The sequence below is a fragment of the Aquarana catesbeiana genome, linkage group LG04 (assembly GCF_042186555.1).
Source record: "Aquarana catesbeiana isolate 2022-GZ linkage group LG04, ASM4218655v1, whole genome shotgun sequence".
NCBI lineage: Eukaryota > Metazoa > Chordata > Amphibia > Anura > Ranidae > Aquarana > Aquarana catesbeiana.
In genome coordinates, this window is record NC_133327.1 from 625,263,254 (window position 1) to 625,284,590 (window position 21,337).

The 21,337-nt window shown below is 44.4% G+C and overlaps 1 protein-coding gene across 1 annotated transcript in view; it reads left to right on the forward strand.

Annotated features, from left to right (window-relative positions):
- LOC141140831 (calpain-8-like) overlaps positions 1–21,337 on the forward strand; it is an 85,833-nt gene that overhangs the window by 46,296 nt on the left and 18,200 nt on the right. The window contains exons 11-17 of the mRNA XM_073628338.1: positions 3,709–3,720; positions 8,733–8,938; positions 10,090–10,126; positions 11,561–11,623; positions 11,743–11,803; positions 13,714–13,778; positions 14,353–14,421. Coding sequence (XP_073484439.1) covers positions 3,709–3,720; positions 8,733–8,938; positions 10,090–10,126; positions 11,561–11,623; positions 11,743–11,803; positions 13,714–13,778; positions 14,353–14,421 — 513 coding nt within the window. The remainder of the gene's footprint in view (positions 1–3,708; positions 3,721–8,732; positions 8,939–10,089; positions 10,127–11,560; positions 11,624–11,742; positions 11,804–13,713; positions 13,779–14,352; positions 14,422–21,337) is intronic.

A 21,337-nucleotide genomic window follows, 5' to 3' on the forward strand; every position in this document is an offset into this window, starting at 1 on the left:
GCCCGTTGTCCGTCCCCAAAAACATGTGCCAGACTCTCAAATCCCCCTAAGCTCCCTGTCCAGTCTGATGACGTGGTTTGGGGCACGAAAAACCCCCAGCAGTAGCCGCCGACAGCCGTCGGCAGAAAACCCTACCCATTGAATTAATTTGACAGGCGAAATAAACTTGCCTACAAAGACTATAACATCCGGAGCTGGACCTCGCTCTGCCCCATCCTCCCCCTGATCCAAGCCTGAGAGCCACTCTACCTTGCCCCTCGGCAGCCGACCCTCCCTGTCTCCAGAGTCAATAACTTATCCGATGCCAGCAGACGCCCAAACTTACCTTAATGCGCTGCCACGTGGACAGGAATCGCACACACATTCGAGGAAGGAGGCCCCATACCCGGAAAATCATCGAAATAGTGGCTGACAGACTCCAAGCCAGACACATCCCTAAACACCCATTACAACAATGAACTGGACATTTTAACATGGCGCAGTAAATGTAGCAACCCATGGCAGACATTGATCCCCAAAAAACTCATCCTTCCATCAGCACACCAACAGCATAAAAACTGTCTGGGTGTACCAGAAGAAAGTGCCCCTTAGCGCCTCACACACCCGACAGTAGCGCAAAATTATTATTATTTTTTTTTTTTTTAAGTGTAGCGTACAAGCTTCGGGGTCTATGAAAACAATAGCAGACCCCCCTTTTGAAAATGAGAGGTGGTGAGTAAGTCAAAACTTTGGTTCCTTCTCAGGCACCACCCCCCAGCGGTGAGCTACCGAACCCCCAATGGTTTAACCTTAAATGCCCCCCCCATGCGCCCCAGCGCGACTTCTTTTTCCAATTTATCCGAAACAACCCCCAGATTCCGTAGAGCAGACCTCAAATTCCGCGTAATAGTCGGTACCTCCGTCAAGGAACGCGGTATCCTATAACCCTCCTAAAAAAACCCTGAGGCCAAACCTCCTAGCAGCTGCCCTAACCATGCACCCATTTAGGAAAGGCTGCATCCTCCCACCCTTCTCCGGATTTGCCCCTCTGGCAAGCAAACTCCCCAGCATGCTTCACTTTGAAAAAACAGCGGGACAGAAGAAATTGAAGAAATTGATTCAGGGCCTGCGGCAAATACATAAATTGCATCCAAAGGCTGATGTGTTGTTGATCCCACCGGGGCTATGGTCGAACCGCCCTATGGCGCCCAAACTGCTCATCCTCTACACGGTCCCCCATACACCCTATGTGCCTCACCTAGTGCATACATATAACAAAAAGTACCGAGCAATGCTCCGGGTTTTTCTCACCTATGACGCTGATCATGATCGCGAGCACCTGCAGCCAAATCACTAATGTCCGCTGAATAAACCTCATGTTGTACAGCGCTGCGTAAACTGTTGGCGCTATATAAATCCTGTTTAATAATAATAATAATAATAATAAACGGTCTCTTCCTTCTTTGATTCATCGGGCTTGACCCTAACCCCATTAACTTTTTATAGGGGGAGTAACGAGAACCTCTCCCCATACTCACCCTTACCGATCTCGTCCCATACCTATTGCTTCCGGTGCCCCAATGGTCACTCGAAACAAACATAAACTTCCCACTTAGCAGCATCCTAAATTCTTACCTGGCAGCAGCCCCCCTTTGTCCTCTCCTTTTTCTCCAGCCGCCATACTCACTGTCCCTACCCGACGTAGCGGCGGAGAGGTCCGTCAGCGTTGGGGGGGGGCCCTCGTCCCCCAGCCTTCTCCTTACTCACGCCAATCCACGAAACCACCTGTTGGGGGCCCCCTTGTCCACCCACGAAGCGTTGGACCAGATCCCGCAACCCCCCCAGCAGCTACCCTTGCAGTCGCCCAGCTGTCCTGGGAGCGACAGGCGGACTGCCCGGCACCCACGGGCCAACCCCCCCACAACGCTACCCATGTCACCGTGGACACCCCATAACTTGCACAGTGCCTCATTTAAATAACATGTGAAAAAGAGACAGACTTACCGGGCTGATCGGGCATGTCCCCCACAGCCGTTGCTCCTGCTTCCCCCGCAGGCGTACTATCCTGGTGTTCTTCCTCCTCAGGACTGAGACTTCTCCTGCCGATCGCACCTCCAGAGCCGGCAGCCTTGGCCTCAGCAGCCCCTCAGGCGAAGCGGGCCTGGAGGCCGTGGATCCCTGCTGCTCTGTGTACCGCCGTCTCATGCTTGACACTGCCACTGGCCACCCAGCTGCGCCCGTGTATCCACTGGTATGCTGCGCTTGCTGTCCTCCGCCATCCCTCGATCACTTCCAGAACCCCCCAGCCGCTGGCCGCATCTGATGACGGCCTAACAGCCGCACCGCTGCTCCTCCCCCACCGTATCTCCCCCTTTGATGGGACAGGTGAGGTGGGGGGAATCGTGCCCCCCCCGATCTGCTGGCACGTGGTGAGGAATGGGTGCCATTACGGCCTGTAGCCCCGCCCCCTAGCTCCACCGGTGACGGGGATTGTGCCCGGTCCCCCCCTCGGCCAAAGCTTGGGTGTGCTCCGCCGGTGGGACCGCTGGGTCCACAAATGGGCTCCTGGGACAGCGCTGATCTCCGCTGAAGGGGCCGGGCGAGAACGCTCCTGAGACCTCAGAGCGTGTGGGGAAACCTCACCTCCAGTGATCAACCCCCCCGCCTGGACCTGGAGAATTGAGGCCACCTGGCTCAGAAGCCAAGCAGGTCCACTCGTTGCCGCCACCCGCAAGCGCATCAGGATAGGATCCCTCCCAGGCATGACAGAGGAGCAGCGTGACAAAAGGCCTCCGCCTTTTGTACAGCTCCTCCCCCCTCCAGCACTTTTCCTCCTGAATCCTCCCCTTCAAACCTTTTCCAAATGAACCCCTTATTGACTCTCCTTTCCACCTTCTCATGCTCGGCCCTCCACTATTGTTTCCTTTGTCTTTTCCGTTCCGGGCCTCACTTGAGTGCAGCTGTTTTAGTAAATCTCCCCTATAGTGTAACACAACAAGTAACATATTACTAGTCAATACAATCCCCAGTCTCTGCAGACTGTGATTGATGTTTTCTAGACTCACTCAGTTTTATTACTACAAAACATTAGTTCTTTTTAGATTCCCAATCTTACTGACCACTCTTGCATTTGTGTCTTCTTTGAACCAACATACTAGTCAGAGTACAGCCCCCTGTAGGCAAAGATAAGGTCTATTGTTACTATGCTGGAGAAGAAAGCTGAGGACTGGGGTGGCAATGAAGGTCTGGGACAAGGACAACATAAAATAGTGAAAGGGACACCCTTTTACTGCCCACATTTCTGTTTATGTGGCTTTTATGCATTCCCCCTACTGACTTTTCCTAGGAAATGTGATCCATGTCTGTTGGCTACTTCCCTGTTCTGTAATGTAATGCTGCCATCATAATGTTGTGGTGGGTTTTTTTTTTGGGCAGGAGAACAGCTGCAAAGTAGCATGGGAGGGCAAATGTATTAATTAATTTCTTATATGTAGAAAGATACATCACTGGGAATATGTTAGAAATGTTATAGGTTACTTTGATGGTCCCTGAAATTCAATCTTAACAATTATTTTGTGTATTTGATTTTATAACGAATTTATAATGTATTATATTACTTGGATAGTAGATCATATGTAATTATCATTGTTGTTTTTGATTATGGTAATTTTTTATTATAGTTGGTATTGTTTTGTAGTTACACAATGCTATTATTTTTTTCTTTTTCAGGTCCCTAAACAGGTGCGGAATTAATTTTTTTCTCTGCTTGCACATACCTTGCAAATTAAGATGGTAAAGAGCAGCCTTCCTCAACTGGGGTTCTGTAAAACCCAGGGGTTACAGTGAATGCTAGGAGTCCCTTTAAGGATGGGATAATCATTTACTACGTGATGGTACTTACAAAGTTCCAGTACTGGCAACACTAAGCAGGAGTCACTACACTGACCAACACCAATGTAACAGGACATTCTTTTCATTGGCTTCCACTGTAAGTAGCCCCTTATTGACCAAAGATACAATAAGGAAGCCTTCCTCTGATTTCCAATGTTTTATACTTATCACCAATGTAAAGTATCACTTTTCCACTGCCCTCCAATCTAAGAGAATTACTATTCCATTGACAAAACCCACTATATAATATACCATGAACTGTAATATAATAACTTTAAGCAGAGGTTCCCCAAGATCTGAAAATTAGTTCAAGGGTTTGTCCCAATTACATGGACCAGAAAAGGATTAAAATGAAAAAAAAGTGATTGCTTAAACTCCAAGTGTTTTTTTTTGTGAACCACTGTTTTTCCCTTATACTGGCATTTCAAAGGAACATTCTAATCATTTAGATGCTGGATGAAAGGTTTAGGATTGTATAACACCTTTGGTATTTAATAGCCCACTTTTATAGGGGTCTGTACATTAAATCAAAAAAGGGACAACTGAAGAAAGAGGGACAAAGGGGTTTAGTCTAAAAAAGGGACAGTCTCTCCAAATGATGGTCAGTTGGAAGCCATATTATGCTTCTAAATATGTAGAACAGTCAATATCATTCTTTCTGTGTTACTAATTTTTAGTTACGTTGTATATTCGGTTTCTCATACATTCATTAGCAATGAATTTCCACAGAGCAACCGGGAACCCAGCCTCATTAGGCCTTATGCATATAGATAGTTTGAGGTGGAAAAAATGCACTAGTGTAATATCCCAGGGTTTTTCCACACATTTCTGCCCTCAGGGGGCCTTAATCATAGCCAGATAGCTATGATTAAGGCATCCTGAGGGCAGAAACACGTAAGCTGCTTGTCTTCTGGATTTTTTAACTCTGCCTATACTTAACTACTTCCCGCCCACCGTATAGCAAAATGACAGCCGGAAAGTGGTTTCATTATCCTGACTGGGCGTCATCCAGCAGGATAAGCCGCGATCGTGCCCCCTGCGGCGGTGGTGTGTCAGTATTACACACTGCATCTCCGATCTAGGTAAAGAGCCTCTGATGTAGGCACTTTGCACTGTGATCAGCTGTGTCTAATCACTGCTGATCACAGTGTAAACAGGAAGAGCCGTTTAAAGGCTTTTCCTCCACTCGCACTGACAGGCGCGAGTAGAGGAGAGCCGATCGGCTGCTCTCCTGACAGGACATTGACTATCAGTGCAGACCCATCGAGGATGTCCATTTCAGACCACCAGGAATGCCTACGTCAGACCACCAAAGATGCCCACTTCTGACCACCGGGTGAGCCCACCAGAGGTGCCAATCAGTGCCTATTAGGATGGCACTCTGTGCTCATCAATGATGCCTGCCAGTGCCCACTGATCAGTGCTGCCTATCAGTGCCATCTATTAGTGCCGCCCATCAGTGCCACTCATCAGTGCCCACCAGTGCCACCCATCAACGCCACTCATCAGTGCCACCCATCAGTGCCCATCAATGCCCTATAAATTCCCACCAGTGCCACCTATGATTGCTCATCAGTGCCACCTATAAGTGCGCATCAGTGCCGCCTACGAGTGCCCATTAGTGCTGCCTATCAGTGCCACCTATCAGTGCCCATCAGTGCTGCTTATCAGTACCGCCTATCAGTGCCCATCAGTGCTGCAAAAAAGTGCCTCATCAGTGCCCAACAGTGCCACCTCATCGAATCAGTACTGCCTCATCACTGCCTGTCAGTGCAGCTTCATCAGTGCCCATCAGTGAAGGAGAAAATTTACCTATTTACAAAGTTTTGTAACAAAAACAAAAAGAAACTTTATTATTTTTTGTAGCGCAAAAAATAAAAACCCCAGTGGTGATCAAATACCACCAAAACAAAGCTCTATTTGTGGGGAAAAAAAATTATAACAATTTTCTTTGGGTACAGCGTCGCAAGACCAAGCAAATGTCATTCAAAATGCGACAGCGCTGAAAGCTGAAAATTGGACTGGGCAGAAAGGGTGGAAAGTGCCCTGTATTGAAGTGGTTAATAAATGGATTTTACTTTCAATCATTTTTATTATTGTTGTAAGAAGGTTAACAATCAAATCAAGAAAAAGCACATGAAACATCAAAACAGCCAGGACCCTGACGCAAGCTTACAAAAATTGTGATTGGTAAATACATACACATATAAAGCATTGCCAAATAACATAATAATAAGAGTAACAAGAGACATAGCAATCTTCTCACTGTATTATCTTAAACCTCAAAAGTATAGCAGGGACTCCAGTTGTAATATCGCACAGGAGACGTATCCTGTATACTATAAATCTCAGGAATAACAGAAAAGAAAGAAACAAGAAAACCAAAGACAAGAGTGGAAGATAAAGAGAGAGGTGAAGGGGAAACCCAGAAAGAGGGCAAGGAGGTGATGCTCTCTGGGGACGGGCCTGATCTGGTCCCCTAGAGCCTCACTTGTACATAGTCCGCCCAGGGACTCCACATGGCCTCAAACTGTTTTACTGTATTATTAATTACACTAGCAATTTGCTCACTGAGCATTATCCAGGACACCCTTCATCTGTACAACAACATGCCCACAGAGGCTTTCCTCCATGAACGAGCAATAGAAAGCTTAACCGCCAGGAGCATAAAAAAGATCAGTCGCTGTTTAGAGCGAGGTAAGTGTTCAATAGGCTCATTTAACCTAGCCTCCGAAACTTTCCGTATCAGAGTTAATAAATAAATACAGCACTTTCCAGCTTTAGTAAAAAAAAACCCCATTGCGTACTTAAAAGTGGGGTATGCCTGTAGATGCCTGTAGATTTTATGCTGTGAAGACGAGTCAGGGATTGCATCTCTTTCAAATCTTCATTACTGGCTTGTGGAGCCTGTGGATTGGCCACAGGAGGACAGTCTTTCCTGACAAACTGGATTATTGGGGTAGTAGGACAATTTACGTTTTTGGGAACTTAAGTACATCCATGTGGACAAGGTATTAAATGTACGTGTGCTCAAAAGTCAGGATTCAGTCAGTTTATAACACCTTATGCCACGTACACACGAGTGGAATTTCCGTATGCCTTGCATACACACGGTCACACAAAAGTTCTCTGAACTTTCGACCGTCAAGAACGCGGTGACGTACAACACTATGACGAGCCAAGAAATTCAAGTGAATGAAGTGAAATTCAATGCTTCCGAGCATGACTCAAATAGTTTACGAGCATGCATGTTTTTTTGCGCGTCGGAATTGCATACAGACGATCGCATTTTCGGATAGGAACTTTTTCCGACCGAAAAATAGAGAACATGCTCTCAATTTTTTTTGCTGGCTGGAATTCCGCCAGCAAAAGTCAGATGCAGCATACACACGGTCGCATTTTCCGACCAAAAGCTCTCGTCGGAGTTTTGCTGGCGGCATTTCCGATCGCGTGTACGGGGCATTAGGTTAGAAACACATGCTGTGTGCTCACATTAGAGGGCTGGAAACCTGTCAAGATTCTGGTGCAATATAAAGTAATAAGAATGGAGCTAAGAGTTCATTGTCACAAATGTGAAGATGAATTACTGCACAATGCATACAGCTCCCAAGGGGAATAAGGACTGTTTTTAAAAGGCTTTACCTGCTTGTTCAGGGTAAAGTGTATGTAAAGGAGTCATGCTTGTACCTGTCAGCCTTGCAATGCCTCATGGGACTTGTAGTTTCGCAACAGCTGGAGGGCCACCAGTTTGAGACCCCTGATCTAGAGGGTTCTCAAGGTTATAACTCCTGTCAAGTTTTTATTGCTGAAATGCCGCTGGGGAGATTCACTCTCTCAATTGGTCTGGATGACCTTTGTCTCTAGAACAGAAATGTTTGAACTGTCACAAGAACAGGAGGTGAGGAGAAATCTTCCAATGGAGACCCCTGTTCTCAAGACAACTGTTTAAGAGGGAATATGGAGAGACCACCTCTGCATCTCTGGGACAGGAAGTGAAGGTAAATCTCTCTAATAGGACATAGACAGAAAAAAAAAAAACTGTCAGGGATCTTAAAGAAGAATTCCAGGAAAAAAAACATTTTTCCCCATGCAGTGGGCTGTGCATGGGTTAACGGCCCATCTTTGTCTAAGGGTGAAAAGAGTATAGATATACTTACCTAATCTGCTAATCTGAGTGCAAGACCAGTCCCCAGAGTTCTAGTTTAATCATTCCCCACTCTATCTTAAAGTGGAGTTCCACCGACATGTTTGTTCTTTTTTTTTTTAAAGCCAAACTTAGGGTCCTAACATACATTAATGCCACTCACGATTGTAAAAAAATTTGGCGCTCTGCAGCTGAATGACCAGCATGCACCGCCCGTTCTCGCACATGCGCAGTGTGTAAAGCTTGCAGCGCAGGAAACTTATCTTGTTGCCATCACAATGGGCGGCGGTGTTGGAAGTGCCCGCCCCGTTGTGATCGTAACCAAGATAAGCAAAACAGTAAAAGCATGTCATCGCGTCATTTCCGGTTTCAGAATATCGCGGTGATGAGCGGTGGCCATCCACACTGACTCCTGGGAATTATGACACATAGCTCCCAGGAGACAGTGCGCCGTGGGATATGACGGACATATCCGCGAGTGGCAGAGACAGGAAACTCAATTGAAAACAGTGCTATCCAGGTAAGCTGTCAGAAAAAGAAAAACTTTCCATTGCAAAATCTATATGCTGCAAGAATGATTTTGATGATGCGCTCTAAAAGTGGGTGGAACTCCGCTTTAAGTGCTTGTTTATGAGGCACCTGAGATGAGAACAGTCTGGCTAATATGACAGGTGCTCTTTAAACTTAGTTCATTGGGATCCTTCCATATTGTCTCCAGAATCTCACAGATCTGCAGCTGGGGAAAGATTTCTTTAAAAAAAATAAAGACGCAGCCCGTGTGGATTTTTACAAAAATGAACGTGAAGTATCCAACCGGTTCCTGCTTCCTGTTGGAAACTACGTGATCATCCCAACCACCTACAGTCCTTGTGAAGAGGCTGACTTCTTTCTTCGTGTCTTCTCAGAAAGGAACTCCAATGGGCTGTAAGTAGAAAGAGTACATGAAGATGTTTTCACATTTTAAAGCAATCCTGTGGTTTGTTTGTTCAGTTGGGGCTAAGAATGGGTTTGCTTTGATCCCCCCCCAATCTTCAGCAGCAAATACTTACATCCCTTTGCTCCCATACCGCTCTGTTTAGCACCAGGAGCCAAAGGAAATGCCCAGTGCTTCTGGGTATAGAGGAGAATGTGACTCACTCCATGTTACAGTGCTGGGACCTATGCTGCTATATCCTCACTGTAGCTAACCCCTATTTTAAAATGTATATTCCCTGTGCATGTGAGTGGGCAGTCTCCGAACCTGATTGGGGTCTTTTTCTGCCTTCATCCCAAGGGTTTGCCAGCTTTAGAAAATCTTAAGCCAACGAGCCCACAAACAAGGTGTATGGAATAATCCCTCCACCAAGACAATGAATTCTGACAGCAGCACCTGCTACCATCAAGAGACACTGATCAGTGAAAATGTTTCCATCATGTTCCTTTTACAGACATTGATTAAATAATTGATTTGGGGAGGTCACGTACTGATCAAGATTCATTCAGTCCCTGCTGGACCAGTCAAATATAGCTCCGGTCAAGTTTATTATAAAACTGGCCATAGATCAAATTTCAGCCAGTTCAGCAGGGACCGGCTGAGATTCAAACCATCTATGGGCAAGCTGATTGTACCCAAGTCGATTGATCAATTTGGGTACAATCGACATGTTGGATTTTTTCAATGCGATTATTGTCAACGGCTATAGTCACTAACAATAATCATTGTGTTCTCCTGCTAGCAGTGGCTCCCCGCACCTCCCACACCCTGGGGGAACACTATAGCTTCGCAAAAGGGATTCCCCCCATCAAACTAACCATGTTAATGGGGAAAACTAGCGATTTTCTTTCCTGTGAAAAAAGATTGCATCATTTATGGCCAGCTTAAGTATTAGACTTGGAGGGGATAACAATAATTCACATTTCCAATTCGCATTGTATCTCGTTACTTCCAAACAACCTACATATTACAAAATGTTAGCTTTTTCACTTTACATTTCATCATGAATTTAGGATTTCCAATTGACAGGTGTATCTTAACGGCAATCTGTTCTTATTCAGAGACCAGTGGCAATTTTTTAAATTTCTTTTATTTGTTTTAGTGAAATTGGAAATGTGGTGGAAGCAAATATCTATGAGGTAAATTCAAAGTCACAATTTATATAATGTATATATGAGTCTAAAGCCTGCATACCTTTTATGTCCTTTCAAACTTTTCTGAGCTCATAATATTTCATTATTATTATTATTAGTGTGTACATTTCACATTATCATTTGCAATATATTCAAACCCCAAAACAAAAATCTTTAACAGCTTACCAGTCCCTAGATGTGGTGACTACATATGTTTTTCATTATTACCACCTGGTAATCCTGCCGGTAACAAACTTCCTGTCGTGGTATGACCATGCTCTGCCCCTGTATTGCATCTATGGAGGTGAATCCTAGGATAGGAAGTGTGTTAGGACTACAAAACAACTCCCAATCTCCTCATCCTAATTACATATGAGGGTGGGGGGTCTGTAGTCCACAGAAGATAGATGGGAAGGCTGATCATTTTGAGATTTCAGCGCCATGCCCAGCAAGTTGGATTTCTATTGTGGTGAATGAATATTTTCTGTACTTGATGAAAATGCATTTACCCTGAAAAAAAGAAAATGAATGCAGCCACTATATCTAAGGGCTACAGTACATTTTTATTTTTGGGTTTAGATACACTTTAACCACTTGCAGACCTCGCTATAGCCGAATGATGGCTACAGCATGGTCGTCCAGTTCTGGGAGGCCATCATATGATGCGCCTGGACACTGATGAGGATTGAGGTAAAGAGCCAATCAGCGGCTCTTTACCACGTGATCAGCTGTGTCCAATCACAGCTGATCACGGAAGTAAACAGAAGCCGGATATCAGCAGAACCGATTACCGTCTTGTCTAAAAGGGACATGTACACTGATAATCAGGGCATTGATTATCAGTGACCTGATTATCAGTGCAGTCCCAACAGTTTCCACCAGTGTTGCCAATCAGTGCCCACCAGTGCCTCCTCATCAGTGCTGCCTATCAGTGCCGCCATCAGTGCCTCCTCATCAGTGCTTATCAGTGCCTATCATTGCCCACCAGTGCCGCCTCATAAGTGCACATCAATGCCCATCAGTGCAGCCTCAGCGCACTTCAATGAAAGAGAAAAATTACTTGTTTGCAAAATTTTATAACTATGAAATTTTTTTTTTAATTTCTGCTCTTTGTTTATTTGGCAAAAAAAAACCCAAAACTCAGTGGGTGATTAAATAGCACCAAAAAAAGCTCTATTTGTGTGAAAAAATAATTATAAAAAATGTGTTTGAGTACAGTGTAGCATGACTGCACAATTGTCATTCAAAGCGTGACAGCGCTGAAAGCTGAAAATTCGCCTGGGCAGGAAGGGGGCAAAAGTGCACAGTGGGCAAGTAGCTAATTGTTGTTAGAAGCATCTATTTTTATTTCTAGAAGTATGCAGCGTATATATTTATCAATTCAGAAAATAACTAATTAGTTTGAATGAAAATTAAATAATAATATTTTATTCTGTGAAGCCTTTATCAAATTCTGCCCCAGAAGTGGAGCCTCAGAACGGGTGTGAGGAATCGGATGAAGAGGTAACTGACATTTTAATTATAGACAGATTACATGTTTTATCATTTTATATTTATAAGTGCAATAAATGTAAAGAATGTTATTCTGCTTGTTACATTGTTTCCCATCATGTTTGCAGCAGCAGAGAGAGGAGTTTAATGAAGAAGACCTGAGTCGGGCTTTGAAGAAGAAGCTGTCAAAGTGTAAGTTTAAAATTATTCTCACACTACATCAGAACAATCGCACACAATTGCTGAATTAGAATTTTTTTTTAAAATTGTATTTTTTTTTGCATCTCATTTATTACATCCTCAAAGTATCACAAAAAATGCACACTAGAACAGTCTCAACAAGAACAGACATCCATCTCCATGTTACATTTTGGGTATATTACTACCCTTTCCACAGGATAACAGTAGTGTTGTGCCATTTTACTGCAGAACTGTCACCCTATCACAGGAAGAAAGAAAAATAAGGGGTCTACTGGCAGGATCCACAGTTAATAAAACTATCTTACAGGATGGAAGGGGAGCCCAGATAAACAAAAACTGCTGTTAATGTTAGTGAAAGACTGCATCAAACACTATATTACCAAAAGTATTGGGACACCTGCTTTTCCACGCGCATGAACTTTAATGGCATCCCAGTCTTAGTCCGTAGGGTTCAATATTGAGTTGGCCCACCCCTTGCAGCTATAACAGCTTCAACTCCTATAGGAAGGCTGTCCACAAGGTTTGGAGTGTGTCTATGGGAATGTTTGATCATTCTTCCAGAAGCACATTTGTGAGGTCAGGCACTGATGTTGAATGAGAAGGCCTGGCTCACAGTCTCCGCTCTAATTCATCCCAAAGGTGTTCTATTGGGTTGAGATCAGGCCAGTCAAGTTTCTCTACTCTGAACTCGCTCATCTTTATGGACCTTGCTTTGGGCACTGGTGCGCAGGCATGTTGGAACAGGAAGGGGCCATCCCCAAACTGTTCCCACAAAGTTGGGAGCATGTTGTCCAAAATGTTTTGGTATGCTTATGCCTTAAAGCGGAGTTCCACCCACTTTAGAGAGGTGGTCTTAAACAAAAGACCACCTCTCCACCCCTTGTTTGGATATTAGAAGAAAAATTTTTTTTTTATCGTACCTTTTTATGTACAAGTACATAGTGTACTTACGATCCATCCGGTCCGCATCGCAGCACGTCATATCCTTTTGTGCGGCGAGCCCCCCCCCATTGTCTTCTGGGACCTGTGTGTGTCCCAGAAGACAGCTGGCCCTTCACAAAGCACCTCGCGACTCGCTCATGCGCAGTAGGAAACGGGCAGTGAAGCCGCAACGCTCCACTGCCGATCTCCCTTAGTTAGAATGGCGGCGCCTGCACCCGATCCGATTGACGGATCGGCCTCGGGGGGCCGACATCACGGGCTTTTTTCTTATTGGGCCCAGAGATCCACTTTAATGATATCAGTACATGATTCATGTGGTTTTGTTCCTACATCTGATGCACATGTAAAATCACTGACTATGGATAGATAAAAAAAAAAAAAAGATAAAATTGCATTATTATTGTAGTCAGGCCACTGCTTTGTCGCTATAGGTTCACTCCATAACAAACCACAATTACTAAACTCACCCTATGTATGCTAGAGCCTGTTCTTCTGTAGTCATAGCACACTTCCTGTCCAGGGGTGACAATGTTGCTCCTCCATAGATACAGTGCAGTAAGTGAGTGTTGTCACTCTACGACAGAAAGTGTGCTACTGGACAAATCACCAGGTGAAAGTAAAGAAAATAATCCTGGAAAAAGGAAACAAATGCAGCCATTACATCTAAGAACTGGTAAGCTGCAATATATTACATTTCTGCTCTTGGAGCGAGATATGTTTTAACTCTGTCTTTTTCTGGAAGATGTCACCCTTTCATTGAAGGCATCATATTAGATCACATTGGGGTATAAAGCACTAGCTGCTGGTTGCAAAGGTCTGAACATTAGACAGCGTGCATCTAATCCAAAGTCTATAACCGCTTGTACACAAATAATGATCAAGTGGGGGATATAGGGTAATTTAATTATTAACTGTATTTATATTTTAGCGTATGTACTTTATCATTTTTCTCTTTACAGATACAGATATTAAATTTGATGGATTTGGCCTGAGGATATGTCGAGAAATGATTATTCTAATGGATGTATCTTTTAAAAAAAAGAATAGATTCATATACTGTATACCCTGTAATGGGGCATGAGAGAACAGCTCAATACCTTGTACTGGTGTTCTGAGCCTTGTTGGGCCAGCTGTAGGGGGGCAGCTCTATATCCTGTACTGGGGCCCTGTGCTGTGCTGGGTCAGCTGTAGGAACACAGCTCAATAACCTGCACTGGGACTCCGTGCTGTGCTGGGCCAGCTGTAGGAACACAGCTCAATAACCTGCACTGGGACTCCGTGCTGTGCTGGGCCAGCTGTAGGAACACAGCTCAATAATCTGCACTGGGACTCTGTGCTGGGCCAGCTATGGGAGGACAGTTTTAAATCATGCACTGTGGCTCTGTGCTGTGTTGGGCCAGTTATAGGAGCACAGCTCTATCCTGCACTGGGGTTCTGTGCTATGCTGGAACAGCTGTAGAAGCACAGCTCAATACCCTACTCTGGGGCTGTGTGCTTTGCTGGACCAGCTATGGGGGCAGTCCTATATCCTGCACTGGGGCTCTGTGCTGTACTGTTTTACTACTGTCTGGAAGATTCCTTAACCACACACTGTACAGGTGGACAATACCGGGACTCTGAGTGCAGAAGAATATAAGACCCTCTGCATGAAGCTGGATCACTATATGGTAAAGATCTGTTTGCTAGACATAGGAGTGTGCACAGGGTGTGTCGGTGTGCCTGGACACACCCTACTCACCCTGTGCGGTGCAGATTTGTGTGTGTGTGTGTGTGTGTGTGTGTGTGTGTGTGTGTGTGTGTATATCTTACAGTATCTCACAAAAGTGAGTACACCCCTCACTTTTTTGTAAATATTTTATTATATCTTTTCATGTGACAACACTGAAGAAATGACACTTTGCTACAATGTAAAGTAGTGAGTGCACAGCTTGTATAACAGTGTAAATTTGCTGTCCCCTCAAAATAACTCAACACACAGTCATTCATTTCTAAACCGCTGACAACAAAAGTGAGTACATCCCTAAGTGAAAATGTCCAACTTAGGCCCAATTAGCCATTTTCCCTCCCGGTGTCATGTGACTCGTTAGTGTTACAAGGTCTCAGGTGTGAATGGGGAGCAGGTGTGTAAAATTTGGTGTTATCGCTCTCACTCTCTCATACTGGTCACTGGAGGTTCAACATGGCACCTCATGGCAAGGAACTTTCTGAGGATCTGAAAAAAAGAATTGTTGCTTTACCCTAATGCAATAGGCTACGCACATCTATGTTGCTAGATATGTGACATTTTTCGATATGCAAACATTTTAAACATTTTTCAGAAGATCGATGCAAATCTATTCAGTAACTGAAAAAAAGCAGCGCAATGCTGTAATCCAGGCCAGTCAATCAGTATTCACTTTTTGCTGATCTTATTCAAAACAAGCTGATTGGTTAACACAAGAGACCACTTCCTGTTCTAGGGTGACAACACTCACCCACTGTACTGTAAATATTGATGGGCAGCGTTGTCACCCTCCCTGCTCTCCTGATTTGCATTACCAAAACCTCCCCCTCTCCTCATTGCCATTATATAGAGTGTGTTGTGTTGTAGTTCACAGAAGAAGATGAAGCTGATAAGATTGTTTGAGCTTTTAGTCTTTTAGAAGGAAGTTACAAGGATGCTGCATTTTTGGCCAAATCAAAAGGTATATTTGTGTACTTGTGTAAAATGTACTTGGCTCGGAAAAAACAATGCAGCCATCATATCTAAGGACTGATAAGCTGCAATATGTTACATTTTTTGTTCGTGGGTTTAGACATTCTTTAATTGGGTTAGTTCATCTTTACAATAAAATTGCCCATGCAATCCATTGTCGCCAGGGCCAATTCACAGTAGCGCATTGACCAGCGTTTTTTAGCACAGTTGTTTTACTATGTGTCCAATTCACACTGAAGCGCAGGCCAGAGCAGCAAGGCAGTGATCTGCGATAACATGCAGACACTGGACAGGATCTCATATCATTGTATACATAGGCGTGCACACAGGGTGTGCCTGGGCACACCCTAATCACCCTGTGTGGTGCCACTACCCCCTGCAGTGCTACCAGCTTCCCTCCTCTCCTCTCAGGAGCGGGGAAGGGGCTGGTAAATATTTCATTAACTGTCCCTTTCCTTTTCTGAATGAACACAGTGAGTTATCTGTACCAATCGCTCCTGTCTCCATTTTTTTTTTTCAAAGAAGTTTATTAGAGAAAAGAAATTACAAACATGGCATAGATTTCATTTTCAACAAGTTACAGTGTACAATCGGTATGCTTATCATCACTTTACACCAGTGTTCAACATGTTATCTTCAATATGCACCTTCAACACACTACCCAACAGGGCCCGCTGCACTGTCCAACATCAAGCACTTGTTACAGACTTTAATGCCATGTACACACGAGCAGAATGTCCGTCAGAAAAAGTCCGATGGGAGCTTTTCATCGTATATTCCGATCGTGTGTATGCCCCATCGGACTTTTTCCGCCGAAAATTCAGACGGACTTAGATAGAGAACATATTCTAAATTTTTCAGACGGAACTAATTACTATCGGGAAAACCACTCGTCTGTATGCTGTTCCGACGTACCAAAAATGACGCATGCTCTGAAGCGAGTACGAGACGGAAGCTATTGGCTACTGGCTATTGAACTTCCTTTTTCTAGTCCCATCGTACGTGTTGTACATCACCTCGTTCTGGACGGTCGGACTTAGGTGTGACCGTGTGTAGGCAAGACCGCTTGAGCAGAATTCCGTTGGAGTTCCGTCTGAGAAACCTTCGGAGTTTATTCCGATGGCAAAACCGGTCGTGTGTACGTGGCATAAGCCTTAAGCAACTGGTCTAGAGTAATAGTCTGTCCAGTACAAGATCCACCGGGGTCATTCCCAGGGTATCCAGCCAGGGTGACCACAATGCAATACCAGGGCATCCTCTCTGTTGGAAGATAAACCTCTCCAGCAGTAAAGTGTCACCCACTTGGTGAATCCATTCCTTGAACATGGGAGGGTCAACTGCCTTCCATCACTGAAGGACGAGCAGGCGAGTCTGAAAAAGGGCTCTCGCAATAGCTGGTTTAAAGTTATCCTCAAGGGGGAGGTCATCCAGAATGCCCAGTATGCAGGGTCTGGGATCTGTTGGGATATTGACTGAAAAGGCTTTATTAATAGTGTTCAGAACCCCTGTCCAGTATAAGTGAAGCTTGGGGCAATGCCACAGCATATGGATTAAGTCTCCATGGTCTCTAGCGCACCGAGGGCAGTCAGAGTCTGATCTCACCCCCATTCTAAACAGCCTTGCGGGCGTATATTGCACCCGCAAGACAATGCACAATTGGGATAAGCGTTACGCTATGTTGAGGGATGACATTTGAACCGCCTGGAGGGCCTTCTCCCACTGTTCTTCCTCAAATGTGCCTACATCATTCTCCCACTTGCTCGCCGCCAACAAAAGGGAATCCCGCCAGGAATGCCGACAATAGCATTGAATAGCAGCTAGAAATAAAGCCTTTTAAACAGGACACCTCCCCCATGTAGTGAAATATGGGAGTTGGGGATAGCACCCACGGAGTCCCGCTGGATTGAGCTCTAACATCATGTTGCAGCTGCATATGGTAAAAGTACATCATCTGTGGGAGTAGAAATAGCTCCAGAAAAAGAGCTCAATTTACCTTCTGCAAAAATGTGCTTTAGATGTGACTCTGTGTTTCCTCCACCGAGCCCCACATGTCAAGGATTGCAGTTCCGGATAGTATCCATTGTCCCAAATTGGACTGTACAGGAAGTCCCCGAGTTACGAACACAATAGGGTCTGTAGGTTTGTTTGTAAGTCGAAGTTGTTCGCAACACTGCATTCGTAAGTGTAACATCCGCCTGTGCATGGATGTGGGATGTTCCGGGCGCTTGTTATGTTATCTGGGGTTCTTCTGGCCATGCAGTACATGTAGTACTGCAGCATAGGCGTGCACAGCCCATTGCATTAGTTTGTGCACCCCAAAGCTCAAACACATATGCATGTGTATATATACTGACAGTGTCAGTAGAGCAATAGACAGTGTCAGTAGGGCAGTGGACAGAGTCAGTAGTTTTTATTTTTATTATTTTATTTATTATTTTTTACAGTTTTATTATTTTTATTTTGCTATTTGGGAAATCTGCGCCTAAATGGGGAATCTGCGCCACAGGGGGTGATTAGGGTGTGCCCAGGCACACCTGGCACACCCTGTGCGCACGCCTATGTACTGCAGTATGGGATGTGTCCGGAGGTATCCAGGACCAGCGTGGAGCACAAGTGGCCGGCATTTTAGGCCGTTCGTAAGTAGGAGTCGTTCGTAACTCGGGTGTTCGTAACTCGGGGACTACCTGTATTTAGTAACGGCCTGTAAGTGTCTGGCCTTTTTCCATACCTTTTGGATCAGGGCAAATGCGGTGAACTTCTTATTAGATTTTGCATAGACCAGGGCCTCTAATTCCTCCTCTATGTAATTAGCCCCCGTTACTTGGCGCATAGCGGACTTGATAGGGTCTGTTTCAGAGTTTTTCCCCTACCTCCCTTTGCGGCGGAGACATGGCCCGAGCAATATGCTGTAGTTGGGCCGCTAAGTAGTAAATCCACGGATTAAGTAAGGCCAGGCCTCCTGCATCTTTGTGTGAACAGTAAGTGCAGCACTCAGAATAAATCTCCTTTCCCAGCAGAAGCCTCTTATGGAGAAACGCCGCGTTGGACAGGAGTCACGAGTCCTGACGTCACCACACAATCAGCTGGCTGGCTTCACCGCGGCCGTGCTGCTCGTTTACCTAACTTTCTGCTCAACCTGTGATGTCAGCCACGCAATATATTTTAAAATATTTTTTAAATAAAGAAACTAAAGTACTACACTATGGAGGATCTCCTGTTTGTTTGATCTCTCCTATATATCGATAATCCCACGGAAGCACTGACTTTTCCACTGTACTCCCTTTGCCTGGGAGGGATCGGAGACGGACCGCAAACCACTAACAACATCAGCTGTTCCTGCTTGCCTGATCCGGCATCTGTGGGCTCGTAAAACCCCCGTATTAGGGGGTCCAACGTATCCGGTAAGCGCCCCCCCCCCCCCTCCCCCTCCTTTCTGCCGTTTTTGCTTCAATCAAGGAGATGTCTTTCATTCACTGAAGGAAGGACTTCATACACAGAAATTTGCACTGATTGACTGTCTTTTCAGGATTGATTGATTTTTTCCAGGACTTTATTCAATCACCAGGGTTGTGCAGTATCTGAATACGCATTTATTTATTGATTTATTTGTTTCATTTTTGATGATAGTAGCGCACCAGAAGTTATATGTTATAAATCTCAGAATAAACTGAAAAATGTATATATACATAAAGTGCACATAAATGATCCAGGAAGAAACTCAAACAACATATATATGCAAGTAATGCGTATAGACACTAAATATATGTGTGTAATAAACCAAAAAATGTATATATTATGTGACAATTAAAATATGAGTGAATGATGTCCAATAAAGTGAAGGAAAAAAAAAATATTTTAAAAATAAATTATAGTCCTTGGTGTTTGGACAGGTGAACCAAACAATAAATTGTAGATATCCATTTCAAAATAACTGACACTTGAACTGGATAATGATGTGACAAAGGAAAATGTGCCCAAACTTGATAAGTGATCCACCACCAGAGAGTCAAAAGGCTTACCGGAGCAATTGAACCCAAATGAGTGTACACCCAATGGGTCAATCAGGCTTGTAGGGCCACACACCCAGGGGAAACTGTTACAGAGGACACGACTTCCAACCAGAAGACCAACTCCAACAATGGACCTCAATGGTATAGGTAATGGACAGAGAGCCTCATGGATAGTTGCTCCAATAGAACAGATTTATGAAAAGGAAGAATAAGTAGGCACATAGTGTAATCCCATTTAAGAAGTAATTTAATCAATAAAAAAGGAGGAAATACACTCACATTTTTTTGGAATAAAACAGTGACTTCAGCAAAGCGTCCCCCGTGGGACACTCTGCTGAAGTCACTGTTTTATCCTAAAGCGCTTTTTTACCTACTAAAATGTGAGTGTATTTCCTCCTTTTTTATTGAATAAATGACTTCTTATTTAAATGGGATTACACTGTGTGCCTACTTATTCTTCCCTAGTTTATTCTGAGATTTATTCTGAGTGCTGCACTTACTGTTCACATGTTTTCATTCTTTGCAATTGATCTATTGCTGTGCTAGCTGCATTTTTACATTGATTGCAGACAACGCGGTATATTTGCTTTATACCTCCTGCGTCTTTGGGTTTCTGCAATTGTTCCAGCTTATCTCTCGGGGGTTTGTCATGCCATAGGAAGGACCTAAAGATGGAATTAATAATACAAAATATTTTAAGGGGAACCATCATTGGGGTATTATGTAAATTATAGAGAAGTTGTGGCATAAAATCCATTTTTATAAGGTTTACTTTACCTACCAAGGACATTTTTAATCTCGACCATACTTTGATTCTATCACAAAGACCTAGCAGGGGTGACAAATTGAGGGAAATATAATCTCCTGTCTCAGGGGTGACATATACTCCCAGATATTTAAAGTTCGAGGTCACTGGCACATTGTGTAACATGGGACCCTGGCTACCAGGTCCTGTATCTATTAGCATTAGTGAGGATTTGGTCCAGTTAATTATCAAGCCAGAGTACATTACAAATTTCTCTATGACCGACATCACTGTTCTCAGGGAGTCAGTAGTGTCTCCCAGGAGTAACATAGTGTCGTCAGCATAGAGCATACGTTTTTCATGAAGCCCCCCGTATTTGAAACCACTGATAGATGGATTAGATCTTATATAGGCTGCCATGGGTTCAATCGCGATGGCAAATAGTAGTGGGGACAATGGACAGCCCTGTCAGGTACCCCTGTGGAGATGGAAAGGTAAGGAGGTGTGGCCCACCTCTCTTATAACTGCCTGTGGGGAGTTATATAGCAGCCGGACCCAGGACAAAAACGTGTCCCCAAAGCCGAACTTGCCCATAACTGCCCAGAGGTATTGCCATTCTATGCTGTTGAAAGCCTTATGGCCATCCAGTGACAGCAGTGCCCTGTCACCCACATTATCCGACTGGGCTTGCAAGTTAAGAAAAAGTCTGGGGAGATTTATAGCAGTTGATTTTTGGGGGATAAATCCAGACAGGTCCGGATGAATGATAGAGGAGATAACCTTATTGAGTCTCAAGGCTAGGACCTTGGCTAGGATTTTAATATCGCTCTGTAAAAGAGATATTGGTCTATACGAACCCGTATCCAGCGCGTCCTTACCCGGTTTCAGTATAAGCACAATATCGGCTCTAGTCATGGATACTGGCAGACACTGACAGTCCCTGGCTGAATTAAGTACTCTAAGTAGATGGGGTAGAATGGGTCTCCCATATTTCTTATAAATTTCCATCGGGAGGCCATCATCACCCGGGGCCTTGTAATTAGGGGAGAGCCTAATCACCTCCTGCAATTCCTCTATTTTAATGGGAGCATCCAGAAGTGCGCTCTGGGATGCGGAGAGGCAGAGTAACTCAA